The sequence below is a fragment of the Arachis hypogaea genome, chromosome 15 (assembly GCF_003086295.3).
Source record: "Arachis hypogaea cultivar Tifrunner chromosome 15, arahy.Tifrunner.gnm2.J5K5, whole genome shotgun sequence".
Lineage (NCBI taxonomy): Eukaryota > Viridiplantae > Streptophyta > Magnoliopsida > Fabales > Fabaceae > Arachis > Arachis hypogaea.
In genome coordinates, this window is record NC_092050.1 from 142,360,997 (window position 1) to 142,373,429 (window position 12,433).

Genomic DNA, 12,433 nt, shown 5'->3' on the forward strand with positions numbered 1-12,433 from the left:
GGTCCGGTCCAATCGACTGATTCAGCGATTTCTGAACAGTTTGGAGATTGGCAATTTTAGGAAAAAGATCAGACCATTTTTCACGTCGGTTTTTGGTTGAACTGGTTCGACCGACCAGTCCGATCCGATTTCTAGAACATTGCTATTATCTTATTTTAGGCCACAAATTTTAGTAGTAAGATTTCAAATTGTACTCTCTGCTTTTCATTTTCATAAGTTTGTAATTCTATATTGAGTAAAATCTCATCTCGACCTCCAACTATTTTGCTAACTCTCATTTGTCCCCTCGTCAATTGAAAAATGATATTGCGATCCCTAACGATTAATTCCGTCCGATATTATATTCCTTCTGTTAATGTGTCTGTCCAGAACTAACATATTTTGCCTACATATCACATTGGTTGATAGGGTATCAAAGAAACCATTTCAATAGAACACCCCTGCTGTCTCAACAATATGCTGCAGTAAAATAGGCCAATATCAATTAAGGCAATGCATCCACTATCAATTATATGTCAATTCCAGCACCAGCATGTGGGAAATGGATCCTCTCCAGTTTTTTCAACACTTGACAAAATACAGTGTAATTTCTCACCTTTGATTTTAATAGTGGGACCAAAAATAAATAAGAGAGAGAATGTGGTGAATGGTTAGATTAAACACTGCACACCATCCAGTTTTTTATTCACTGGAGAGGATCCGCTCCCCCAGCATGTGATGTCCACCAATGGATTCACATAAACACCTCATCATTCCCTCACCTAAATGCACTTAAAATTGTCATTCAGCAACTATCATCATATTTATTAATCAATCTTTAATTACAAAAATAAATGCCACTAATGGACAAATTAACAATCTCAGCAATAAAGGGTACAAAGATATAAATGGAACGAAACTAAAAGTGCAAAGCTTGATCTTACACAAACAGCTGCACAACACCTGCCTCCAACTACCTTAACACCGCTCAACTGCATATGTGCATGCTAGGGAAATGAACAATAATATCCTCATTTTGTGTACTCTAACCCAGTAATATTCAGTATTTACCTACTAAACTTACATGCTTTCTAATACATAAAAACTAAGAATTTATTGTTCCTCAAACACAAAATGAATTTATAACTAAATGATGTGGATAGGTAGTTGATCAATTGATTTCATGGTGACTATAACTAAATGATGATGAAAAGTATATAAATTCATTGTGTTTGAGAAACAATAGATTCTTAGTTTGGTACATATTTGTATGTATGTAAGTGTAGTAGGGTGATACTGAATTTGGAAATTTGAGATTCACAAGTTTGTTTCCCTGTGTCTGCATCAATTTATAATTTTTCTCTTGAAGTTGTGTTGCTTTTAGTTGTCCTTCTTCTGCTACTTTAATTCTAGCTTGATTCTCATTTTCAATTTCTGAGAACTTTTCTTCAAACTCTACTCTTGGTGAACTGGATGATGGATGGAGTACCACACATAGAGAGCATGCGAGTGAAGGAATCAATAGCTTCATCAAGTGATTGGGACTGCGAGTGAGAGTGTAGGGATGAAGTTGAAAGGAAGCAGAGACGGAAAGCAGAATGGGGAACAGAATTTGTGATTTGAAGAGCATACCTTAATTTGATTGGTGAGGATGAGAACAATGACAACATTCTTTTCTTGCAATCAATGGAGTATCACAAAAGGGAATGTGTTGAATTGAAGAGTGCTTCCACCTGAGAGAGTGAGAGTAGTATCAAGCTTATTCGATTTCTTTAATTGTTGATTTGTTTCTACTTGAAAAATTTGCCAAAACTAAAGATTTAGTAATCTTTTTATTATCTTATTTTCGGCCACGAATTTTAGTAATAATATTTCAAATTGAACCCTCTGTTTTCAGTTCTTTATATACTTTATTTTTTATTTTATAGAAAAACTAGTTATTTTCTATTCTACGTTAAAGAAAACCCCTCAAAAAACAAATGATAACTGCCTTTTTTTCAAAATTTTTAATGTCGATTTTTTTTTTCTGAAAAAAGAAAACAAACAAACAAATGGAACAATGTTTTTCATGATAACTTCAAGAACGTTTCAAATGAATCATTTGATCTATGGTAAAGCCAGCATAAAGATGAAAGTTATCAAGCTATCAACCTACAAGTTTAGCTCAGCTAACAAATGAAAATACTCTCTACTGAACAATTCCTATCATATAAAATTATCATGATAAAATCTAATAAGCCATTATTAATCTTGTAACATAATATGCGCATGCAACTTGTCTTTGTAAGATCAGTATGACAAAAAGAAGTGAATAAACTTCATTAAAATCAGATTGATTATATAATTGTTTCTTTACACAATATTTTAACTATAATGAGATTCGAACTTAAAAGCTCGAGTATATCACCAAAATTTCTCATTTTATTGTAAAGTTTATAGGTTTATTATTTTTCAAAACATGACTATATGGGAACATGCAATTGATGATGAAGCGTTCCAACTTTTGTGAGCATTAACCTGTGCAAATGTTTCTTGCTACTCTTTGGGGTGCTTGGAGATTGTGCAAGAGGCTGGTGTTTGATCAAAATCCTTTGGCTTTGAAGTTTGAATCGCGGTTCCTTTATATGCATGCTTTCAGACAGGTCTGTTTGACTGCTATTGACCATCTCCTTCTACTTGGCAGGATGGCTGCCCTTTGTGGACGAAACTAAGCAGGTGGTCCCCCTGGCTGATGTGCTACCCTTCTTAGCTGGGGCTTGAGGAGAGCAATTGTTCTGCCTCTTCTTTCCTGTGTTCCATATATGCCAATCAATAGTAGTTCAATCAAGCTTGGTTTTGTTACCCACTGATATTTGCACCTTGAATTAAAAGCAAAATTTATTTACTCTATATAACAAGAAAATCAGTTACCTTTTTTGTCATGTTAATTGCTTTGCTACAATATGCCTCAGGTATAACTGCATGAACACAGAAAAATGAGAAGATGTTTGCAAAATAACATTTGAGATTTCATCTAAGGCTACATCAGCCAGTATGCAGCTGCATGGGAGTTTACTTTAAATGTGGGGGAAATGAAAAGATTGAAAGACAATAAGAGTGCAGGGAAGCTTCACAACTAACATGTGATTCCCTTTGAATGATGAAATCAGAACCATTTCAGCTTAGGGATAAATTACATCTATGCACATATATGATTACAAGAAAAAAAGAAGAAGAAGAAGGAAATAATGATAGATCCGACAAGCCACATATAACGGCCATCTAGTCACCGAAACTGCCACGAAAAAAGCAATGACAAAGAAAACACTTAGGTGTGGGTAGAGCAGAATAAAGATTCACAATCATGTGAAGATCTAAAAGCATTAATATGGAATCGAAAGATGATCGAGAAGATGGTAACAAAACACAAGTTAAAAAGAAAGAGATACAAACAACATTTTGTGGTCTAACAAGAAGAATCTCATCTACTTTTATCGTTGCAATAGGCCTCTAGATATCATTTCACGAAGAAGTTTCTCCGCTTTATCATTTTCACCGTTTTCAAATAAAGCACGAATCATTGTTTCATAAGTCACAGCATCTGGTAAGCAATCATCGTCTTCCATTTTTGCCATGAGTGCCAATGCTTCGTGAAGCAGACCCTCCTTGCAAAGCCCATTGATCATAATGTTGTATGTCCACACATTTGGAAGATAGCCTTTAATGTAAAGATCTTGAAATATCTCTTTTGCCTTTTTAATTCTTCCACTTTTGCACAGGCCATCTATAAGTATGTTGTATGTATATATATCCGGATCAATGCCACTCTCTTTCATTTGATTGAATAACATAAGTGCCTTGTCAAGTTGCTGGTTTTTAAACATCCCATCCAACAAGGAATTGTAAGTGATTACATTAGCAGGTTGACCTCTATCATGCATCTCAACAAGAAGCTCCAAAGCACAAGAGATTCTCTTTGATTTGCTCAAGCCATCAATAAGAGTGGTGTAAGTTACCGTATTTGGAACCAAGTACTCACGACACATTTCTTCAAAGAGATTCAAGGCTTCGTCAACCATTTTACTTTTGCACAAGCCATTAATCATGACACTGTAACTTTGAACATCAAGTGACACTCTACTTTGGACCATTGTGTTGAATACAAATTTTGCCTTATTTACTTCATTAACCAAACAATGCCCATCCATTAAGCTGTTATAAGTAACCACATTTGGTTTCACAGCATGTTTTGTCATCACAGCCAACACATTCTTAGCATCTTTGATCTTTCCTTCCTTGCATAGTCCATCGATCAAAGTATTATAGGTATGAACATCTGGAGTAATGTTTTCCAGCATCATATGATTTAGTAAATCAATGGCTCCCTTAAGTTGGCCCGCAAGGCACAATCCATAAATTAGAGTGTTGTAGGTGATAACATCGGGAGAAATTCCCTTAGCAAGCATTTCGGAGTATAAATGAAAAGCCGGACTTACAAGTTTAACCTTGCAGAGGCTATCAATAATTGCGCTGTACATTACGACATTAGGAACAATCCCATGCCGTGGGATCTTTCTGAACACTTGATGATTGTTGTCAATGTTACGGTATCAGGCTGAAAACCACTCCTGAAAATCTTTGCGAAAGCAAAGAAAGCAAGAGTGATCCAACCCATTCCGCAGCAACAATTGATTAAGATATTCAAAGTAAATAAGTTGCTGAAAAAGGGAAATGGCGGTGGGGAAATGGTTGGTCTTGGCAAGAGATCCCAAAATCTTGGTGAATTGAATGATGGATGGAGGGCGACGCATAGAGAGCATGCGAGTAAAGGAATCAACAGCTTCATCAAGTGATTGGGGCTGAGACTGAGAGTGTAGGGATGAAGTTGAAGGGAAGCAAAGACGGAGAGCGGAGTGGGGAACAGAATTTGGGATTTGAAGAAGAGCATACCTTAACATGATTCGTGAGAATGAGAACAGTGACAACATTCTTGCAATCAAGAGAAGTATGGTAAAATGGAATGCGATGAGTTGAAGAGTGGTCCCACCTGAGAGAGTGAGAATAGCATCAAGCTAGTTCGAGGTTGTTTGTGTCATGTTTCTACTTCTAAATTTTGAATTGGTAATGTTTAAAAATATTTGTAAGTTTATAATTCTACAATTACCCCCCAAGTTTTTACTTTCCAAAACCCTTAAAAGATAATTTGTGCATTGCCGCTCGCTGCGCCCCCTGTTGCCCTTCCTCGCCACCGAGTCAACCTCAGCCTCTTTTGTTGCTGCATTGTGTTTTGGCTTTGCTACCCTGTTTCTCGTCCGCGCCCCTATCTCTGACTCCATTCCTTCTCCCTCCACCTCTGCCTCTGCCACCAGCTCCAAAGGCATCAAGGTTCTATTCTTTTCGCTTTTTCTATGAAAACTATATGTGAGTTTTGATGAAGTTCTTAGGTAGTTGATTGATTGATTTCATGGTGACTATAACTAAATGAGGATGATAAGTATATAAATTCATTTTGTGTTTGAGGAATAAATAATAGATTCTTAGTTTGATACATATTAGCACGTATGTGAGTATAGTAGACAGATACTGAATTTATATTATTCATGTTTGTCTCTGCGTCATCAATATATCATTTTTCTCTTTAAAGTTGTGCTTCTTCTGCCTCTTAGCACTTTTCTTCAACTCTTCTACTTCAATCTGTGTTATCAGAAATTAAATGAATTGCTTCTCATAGATAATTATGAAATGAAAAACAATGAATATATGCTGCTATTTGTTAGTAACTGAGTAGTTCATCCCATTGGTATATGGACTTTTGACATAATGTTTTCTCCTGTTGAATTTTTTACTCTGACTTGTCACTTGATGGTTTGGCATTGCATCCAAAACTGTGTTAGCACTTAGTAGCATTTGCTATCTTAACACGGATAAGTCTATATGTTTGGTTAGATGACGAATTTTCTACTCTTTTTGTAAATAATCATTAATTCTATTTCATGAAGAATCACTTTATAATTTTTATTTCCCACATTTCTTTTTACTTTTTGTAATTTAAATTTCAAGTGACAGATGGCATAACATTATTCTTGAAACAAAAACAAAAAGGTAAAAGTACACTCCTTTTTTTGACTTGAATATTTAAAAATATCACATAATTTCCTGGGTGAAAATTTTATGTGCAAAATGTATTGGAACTTCTAGCTAAAGTAATTTCTTTTTTTTTTTCATGATTTCACTTTTGACAGTGAAATGTACTATTTTAAGACAAAAGTTTAGACCTACCTCCAGCTCCTCATTTTAGTAACTCTACCTTGGTGTTGTCTACAACATGAACGTCTTTAATTAATTACTATAGCACTTGCTCGATTGCTAGTTTTGTTGCTTCCCTATTATAATTGCAGCGTGGGCTTTATCTTGCTGACCCTAAACTGTTTTGTAGTTTTGCAATCTCTTGTCCTTTAGTTTCTTCAAGGTCAATTAGTATATTGAGAATAGTATAATATTCAATCACGGTTACTACTGAATTCTTATGATGTAAATTTTTTAGCTAGACTAATTATTATGAAAGTTCTTTGGTGTATTATGATGCGAAAGGAAAAAATGGATTATTAGATTATCAAATTAGGAATTCACTGGTTTTATTTACAAAATTCAATTGTTGTTTTATGATTTGTTTGTATTTTTCTATTTTCAGTAGCATTAGTATAGTTGCCCATCAGTTTAGCCACTGCATTCTCTTTACGCATAAAACTTTTTTTGTGTCATTATTTTAGCATCATTGGCCTGTTATTATTTCCAGTTCTTAGCTAGTAGATATCACAGCATTGTGATTAAAATGGAGAGTTTTCCTCATGAAGAACTTGAGGTGGCAGCTTGGATTGTGAATGGTCTTATAATGCCAGCTTGTCACAAGAAGTATAAATATCCACAGGTAACATTTCTATTATTCCTTTTGTGGAAATTTCTTTTCATCAAATAAGGAAAAGATTCATCATCCTTTTGCTTAAATTCAGGAAACATTCAAGAGTGCACATATTAAAATAACTCAGAATTAAGAATGTGATGTTTGAAAAGATGAATCTACAAATAAAGAATTTCCACTATGGTATTGAAGGGATTATTTTGATTGTTCATGCTTTTATTAAAGATGAAACTCCAATGAAGATTTTAAATTATCTTCATGTGAAAATGCTTCTTTTAGCCATTGGACAGTGATTGCAGGGTTTGATTTTAGTATGTTATAAAAGTGTTATCTTTTATTTAAAATGTGACTAAACATATAACTCAAAATTTAATCAAATATCTTTATGAGATGTTTTTGACATCTTTATAATAGGTGTCTTTATTAAATGGCAATTCTATACCAAAATTTGAGTTCTTCAAATTTGCAAAGATGCAGTTTCATCCAGAGCGCATTATATACTGAAGAAGCGAAAAGTGTTTGAAAATTTATCAAACTCATTGAGAAAAAAGACGTCAGTTGTTCATGAAGATGTTAGTACCGAATGCTTAATGCATTTTTAACATTCGTGTATGAGGGCCAACATTCATGAAAGGAAAAACATTTTTAGCAATATCAAATAAAGAACAGTTTATTCTATTTTGACTTTTGACCATGGCTTAGAATTTATTAATTAAATAAAAAAAACAGGTTGAAGTGAAATTGATCCTTGCAAATACTCCAAAATAATTCAGAATCCAAGGCCTATATTTGATATTTTGAACATTCATGCGCAAAAATTTATCAGTATAATTTTGTGTTACAAATTTATGACGAAAAAATACGTGGAGGTAACAAACACGAGCTAAATGCACTGTTTCAACTAAGTGGGTGTTGGAATTCAGATTTTAACCCAAACATTGTTACAAACCATAATTCACAAGACATTATATGGACAAGGCCTTCACTTGTTATAAGCAATGCATCGACTATCAATTATATGTCAATTCCAGCCGCAGCAAAAGCATGTGATGTATAACACTCCCTCAATCTTTGATATCCACCAATGCATTCACATAACTCCTCATCATTCCCTCACCTAAATGCACTTAAAATTGTCATTCAGCAAGTATCATCATATTTAATAATCAATCTTTAAGTACAAAAATAAATGCCAGTGATGGATAAATTAACAATCTCAACAATAAACAAAGATATAAATGGAACAAAACTAAAAGTGCAAAGCTTGATCTTACACAAACAGCTGCACAACACCTGCCTCGAACTACCTTAACACCGCTCAACTGCATATGTGCATGCCAGGAAAATGAACTTGTGAATGTCAAGCCATTTCAAATTTTCAATCCAATATGATCAATGTAATATCTATATCTCGTATAGTCTAAGCCAGTAATATTCAGTATCTACCTACTAGACTTAGATGCTTTCTAATACATAAAGCCTTAGATGCTTGGGCCCTATTACTGTGGTATATTGCATTCTTGCTGCTTAGTTTTATGGCTTCTGACTAAAATCCAATGGCTTTCTGCTACTGCTTGCCCTTGTAAACTAGTTATTTTCTATTTCCACCTTCAAAAAAGAAAAAAAAAACTCAAATAACAAATGATAACTGCCATTTTTTCAAAATTTTTAATGTCATTTTTTTTCTGAAAAAAAAAACAACAAACAAATGAACCAATGTTTTTCATGATAACTCCAGGAACGTTTCAAATAAATCAATTGATCTATAGTAGAGCCAGCATAAAGATGAAAGTTATCAAGCCATCAGCCTACAAGTTTAGCTCAGCTAACAAATGAAAATACTCTCTACTGAACAATTCCTATCATATAAAATTACCATGGTAAAATCTAATAAGCCATTATTAATCTTGTATGTGCATACAACTTATCTTTGAAAGATCAATATGACAAAAAACTCGTATATGACAAAAAGATTCCCACCTAACTTTAAATGTGGGGAAATGAACAGATTGAAAGACAATACGAGTGCAAGGAAGCTTTACAACTAACACGTGATTTCCTTTCAATGATGAAATCAGAACCATTTCAGCTTAGGGATAAATTAACATCAATGCACATATATAATTACAAAAAAGAAAAAAGGAAATAATGATAGATCCGCACGAGAAACATATGAAACCATCTAGTCACTGAAAATGCCATAAAATAAGCAACGACAAAGAAAACACTTAGGTGTGGGTAAAGCAGAATAAAGAATCACAATCATGTGAAGATCTAAAAGCATTAATACGGAATTGAAAGATGATCAAGAAGATGGTAACAAAACACAAGTTAAAATAAAGAAAGAGATACAAACAACATTTTGTGATGTCTAACAAGAAGAATCTCACCAACTTTTATCCTTGCAATAGGCCTCTAGATATCATTTCACGAAGAAGTTTCTCTGCGTTATCATTTTCACCTTTTTCAAACAGAGCACGAATGATTATTTCATAAGTCACAGCATTTGGTAAGCAACCATTGTCTTCCATTTTTGACAAGAAAGCCAATGCTTCATGAAGTAGGCCCTCTTTGCACAGCCCATTTATCATAATAGTGTATGTCCTCACGTCTGGACGATAGCCTTTAATGGAAAGATCTTGAAAAATCTCTTTTGCATTTTTAAGTCTTCCACTTTTGCACAGGCCATCTATAAGTATGTTGTATGTATATATATCTGGATCAATGCCACTCTCTTTCATTTGATTGAATAACATAAGTGCCTTGTCATGTTGTTTGATATTGAACAAAGCATCCATCAAGGAACTGTAAGTGACTATATTAGCAGGTTGACTTCGATCATGCATCTTTTCAAGAAGCTCCAAGGCACAAAGGATTCTCTTTGATTTTCCCAAGCCATCAATTAGAGTACTGTAAGTTATCGTGTTAGGAACCAAGTTTTTGCGACGCATCTCTTCAAAGAGATTCAAGGCATCATCCATCAATTTACTTTTGCACAGGCCATTAATAATAATATTGTAACTTTGGATATCAGGAGCCATTCCCACTGGGCCATTGTGTCAAATATACATTTTGCCTTGTTTAATTCGTTAACCAAGCAATACCCATCCATTAAACAATTATAAGTAACCACAGTTGGTTCCACAGCATCTTTTGTCATCACAGCCAACACACTCTTGGCATCTTTGATATTTCCCTCCTTACATAGTCCATCAATCAAAGTATTATAGGTACGAACATTTGGAGTAATGTTTTTCAGCATCATATGATTTAGTAAATCAATGGCTTCCTTGAGTTGACCCGCAAGGCACAATCCATAAATTAGAGTGTTGTACGTGATAACATTGGGAGAAATTCCCTTAGCAAGCATTTCAGAGAATAAATGAAAAGCATCATTTAAAAGTGTAACCTTGCAGAGGCTATCAATAATTGCATTGTACATGACGACATCAGGAACAATTCCATGCCGTGGGATCTTTCTCAACACTTGAATAGCAGCTGATGTGTGTCCGATCTTACAGAGCCCATTGATCAACGTCCCATAAGTAACTTGATTAAACTGAAATCCTTGAGCCAGCATTGTGTCGTGAAGGTGCAGTGCTTTTTCAACTTTACCACAGAGACAGAGACCTTTCAGGATTGTTGTCAATGTTACCGTATTAGGTTGATAATCCATTCTGAAAATCTTGGCCAATACAGAGAAAGCAAGCTTCATACGATCCATGCCGCAACAACAATTAATTACGATGCTCAAAGTATCTATGCTGGGCGCGATTCCCCTGACTTGCAATTGCTGAAAAAGGGAAACGGCGGCGTGGAAATGCTTCGTCTTGGAAAGGGATCCCAAAATCTTGTTAAATTGGATGATGGGAGGAGTACGACGCATAGAGAGCATGCGAGTGAAGGAATCAACAGCATCGTCAACTTCACGAAGGGATGGAGGCTCAGAATGAAAGTGAAGGCTTGTCCATGAACAGGAACAGGAAGGAGGGAGAGTAGAGAGTGGAACAAGATTAGGGATTTGACGAACAGAATACCTAAACCTTGTTGCATACAGCATTGTTGATTCTCCTTCTGAATTCTGAATAACAGCCACCTCCCAACTCTCAGAAATTTGCTACTGCATTTACATGTCTAGATTTTTATTACTTTTTATAAACTTTTTTTTTTACAGAATTATTTTTTATTTAGTAAAAATTCAATTGATAGTTGTTAAATAATTTAACTGATTTCATCTAACAGCTCTCAATTTTTAACTGTACTTAAATTTCTACACATAAGTACCCAACCACTTGAAAAATTAATACCTGATTACATATTTGACATAGAGGAGTGATATGGTGTAGAACTATAATTCTTTGTTCATATATAAATGTCATTTATGGAGATATAAAAGTGGTATGATATTACTTACGTATAAATGTGACGGAAGACGATTATTAAAATTGTAGGACCCAATACAGTTTAGGATGACAGTGTTACAACTTACAAGTAATCACATCGCTTTGTTTTAGTGCTTAGACATGATCAATAGATAATTAATAGAATAATTAAAAAGAGATTATAATTTAGTAATTTTTGAGAAAGGATTAACTAATATATTTTTAGAATTTTATTATATTTTGGACCTAGATTTTTATTACAATAAACACAAGTAATGGTTTAGTTCATAAAAGAAAGTTAGGGAAAGTTATCTAACAAAAATAAAAATTAGGGATACTCTCTCCAATAATACCAAAATTATGATCATTGTATTTAAATTTTGCGCTAGATTCAATTTAATTCTAAACAAAATATTTAAACTTTATATTTTAAAAACCAAAATTTCAAATTCAAAATTATTATTTTGCAACCCGTCACAAATAACAATCATGAATTTGGATTCTCTAAATTTTGAATTCTCACCTTAGAGGGTAAAGTGTGATCTCTCACCATTTATTTCATAGGTGGGATCAAGAGTAAATATGAGAGAGAAACTATTTAAGGGTAAAAGATCATACTTTACCTTCTAAAGTGAAATTCAAAATTTAGAGAATTCAAATCTAACAATCATAATCATGATGATAATCATAATTTATATTAGTAATGATAATGATAAATTGTATTACTCAATTAGTAGTTTATTGTCCTATTTTACACCTTTCTTAATTTTACATAATCTAAAATATATTTGAACAAATCTATAATATCTCCCCCAAAAAAATTATTCATGTCTATCATTAAATATGACCAATATAATATTTATCCCAATTAACTAATTAAATTAAATTTTAATCATATCGACTAAAAAAATTTACACCATAAACTATCTACATATTAAGTTATCAACAAATATGCAATCAAACAAAAAGTAAAATCTTAACAACACAATCTCAATTTTTAACTACGACAACATATCTCATCAAGTCAATCTTACTTTTTCTTTATTAGAAAAATCATCATCGGACACTACATACATTATCAAATGTCTTTAACTAATGATTTTGCAAGTTCATGGTAAAAAAAAAAAAAAAAATTCCTTGCTTAAATAACTACTAGTACAATTTTGTCACTGAA

At 33.5% G+C, this 12,433-nt stretch overlaps 1 protein-coding gene, 1 long non-coding RNA gene and 1 pseudogene across 3 annotated transcripts; 1 reads left to right on the top strand and 2 right to left on the bottom strand.

Moving 5' to 3' along the window:
* Positions 1 to 777: 777 nt before the first annotated feature.
* On the bottom strand, positions 778 to 4,496 carry LOC140179001 (uncharacterized). Its single transcript, XM_072217046.1, has 4 exons — positions 2,890 to 4,496; positions 2,497 to 2,767; positions 1,612 to 1,712; positions 778 to 1,523 (listed from the first exon to the last, which is right to left on the bottom strand). Exon 1 carries the CDS (start codon positions 4,494 to 4,496, stop codon positions 3,450 to 3,452), a length of 1,047 nt encoding a protein of 348 aa, XP_072073147.1. The 3' UTR covers positions 778 to 1,523; positions 1,612 to 1,712; positions 2,497 to 2,767; positions 2,890 to 3,449.
* A 585-nt stretch (positions 4,497 to 5,081) lies between these two features.
* Positions 5,082 to 7,555, top strand: LOC140179002 (uncharacterized). Of its 2 annotated transcripts, none has more exons than XR_011872394.1 (3): positions 5,082 to 5,343; positions 6,755 to 6,886; positions 7,349 to 7,555. It is a non-coding gene; the product is annotated as an uncharacterized lncRNA (long non-coding RNA). The 2 variants fall into 2 exon arrangements; XR_011872393.1 differs by having other exon boundaries at positions 7,355 to 7,555.
* Positions 7,556 to 8,978: 1,423 nt separating this feature from the next.
* LOC112749100 (uncharacterized) lies at positions 8,979 to 11,110 on the bottom strand (annotated as a pseudogene).
* Between the last annotated feature and the right edge of the window lie 1,323 nt (positions 11,111 to 12,433).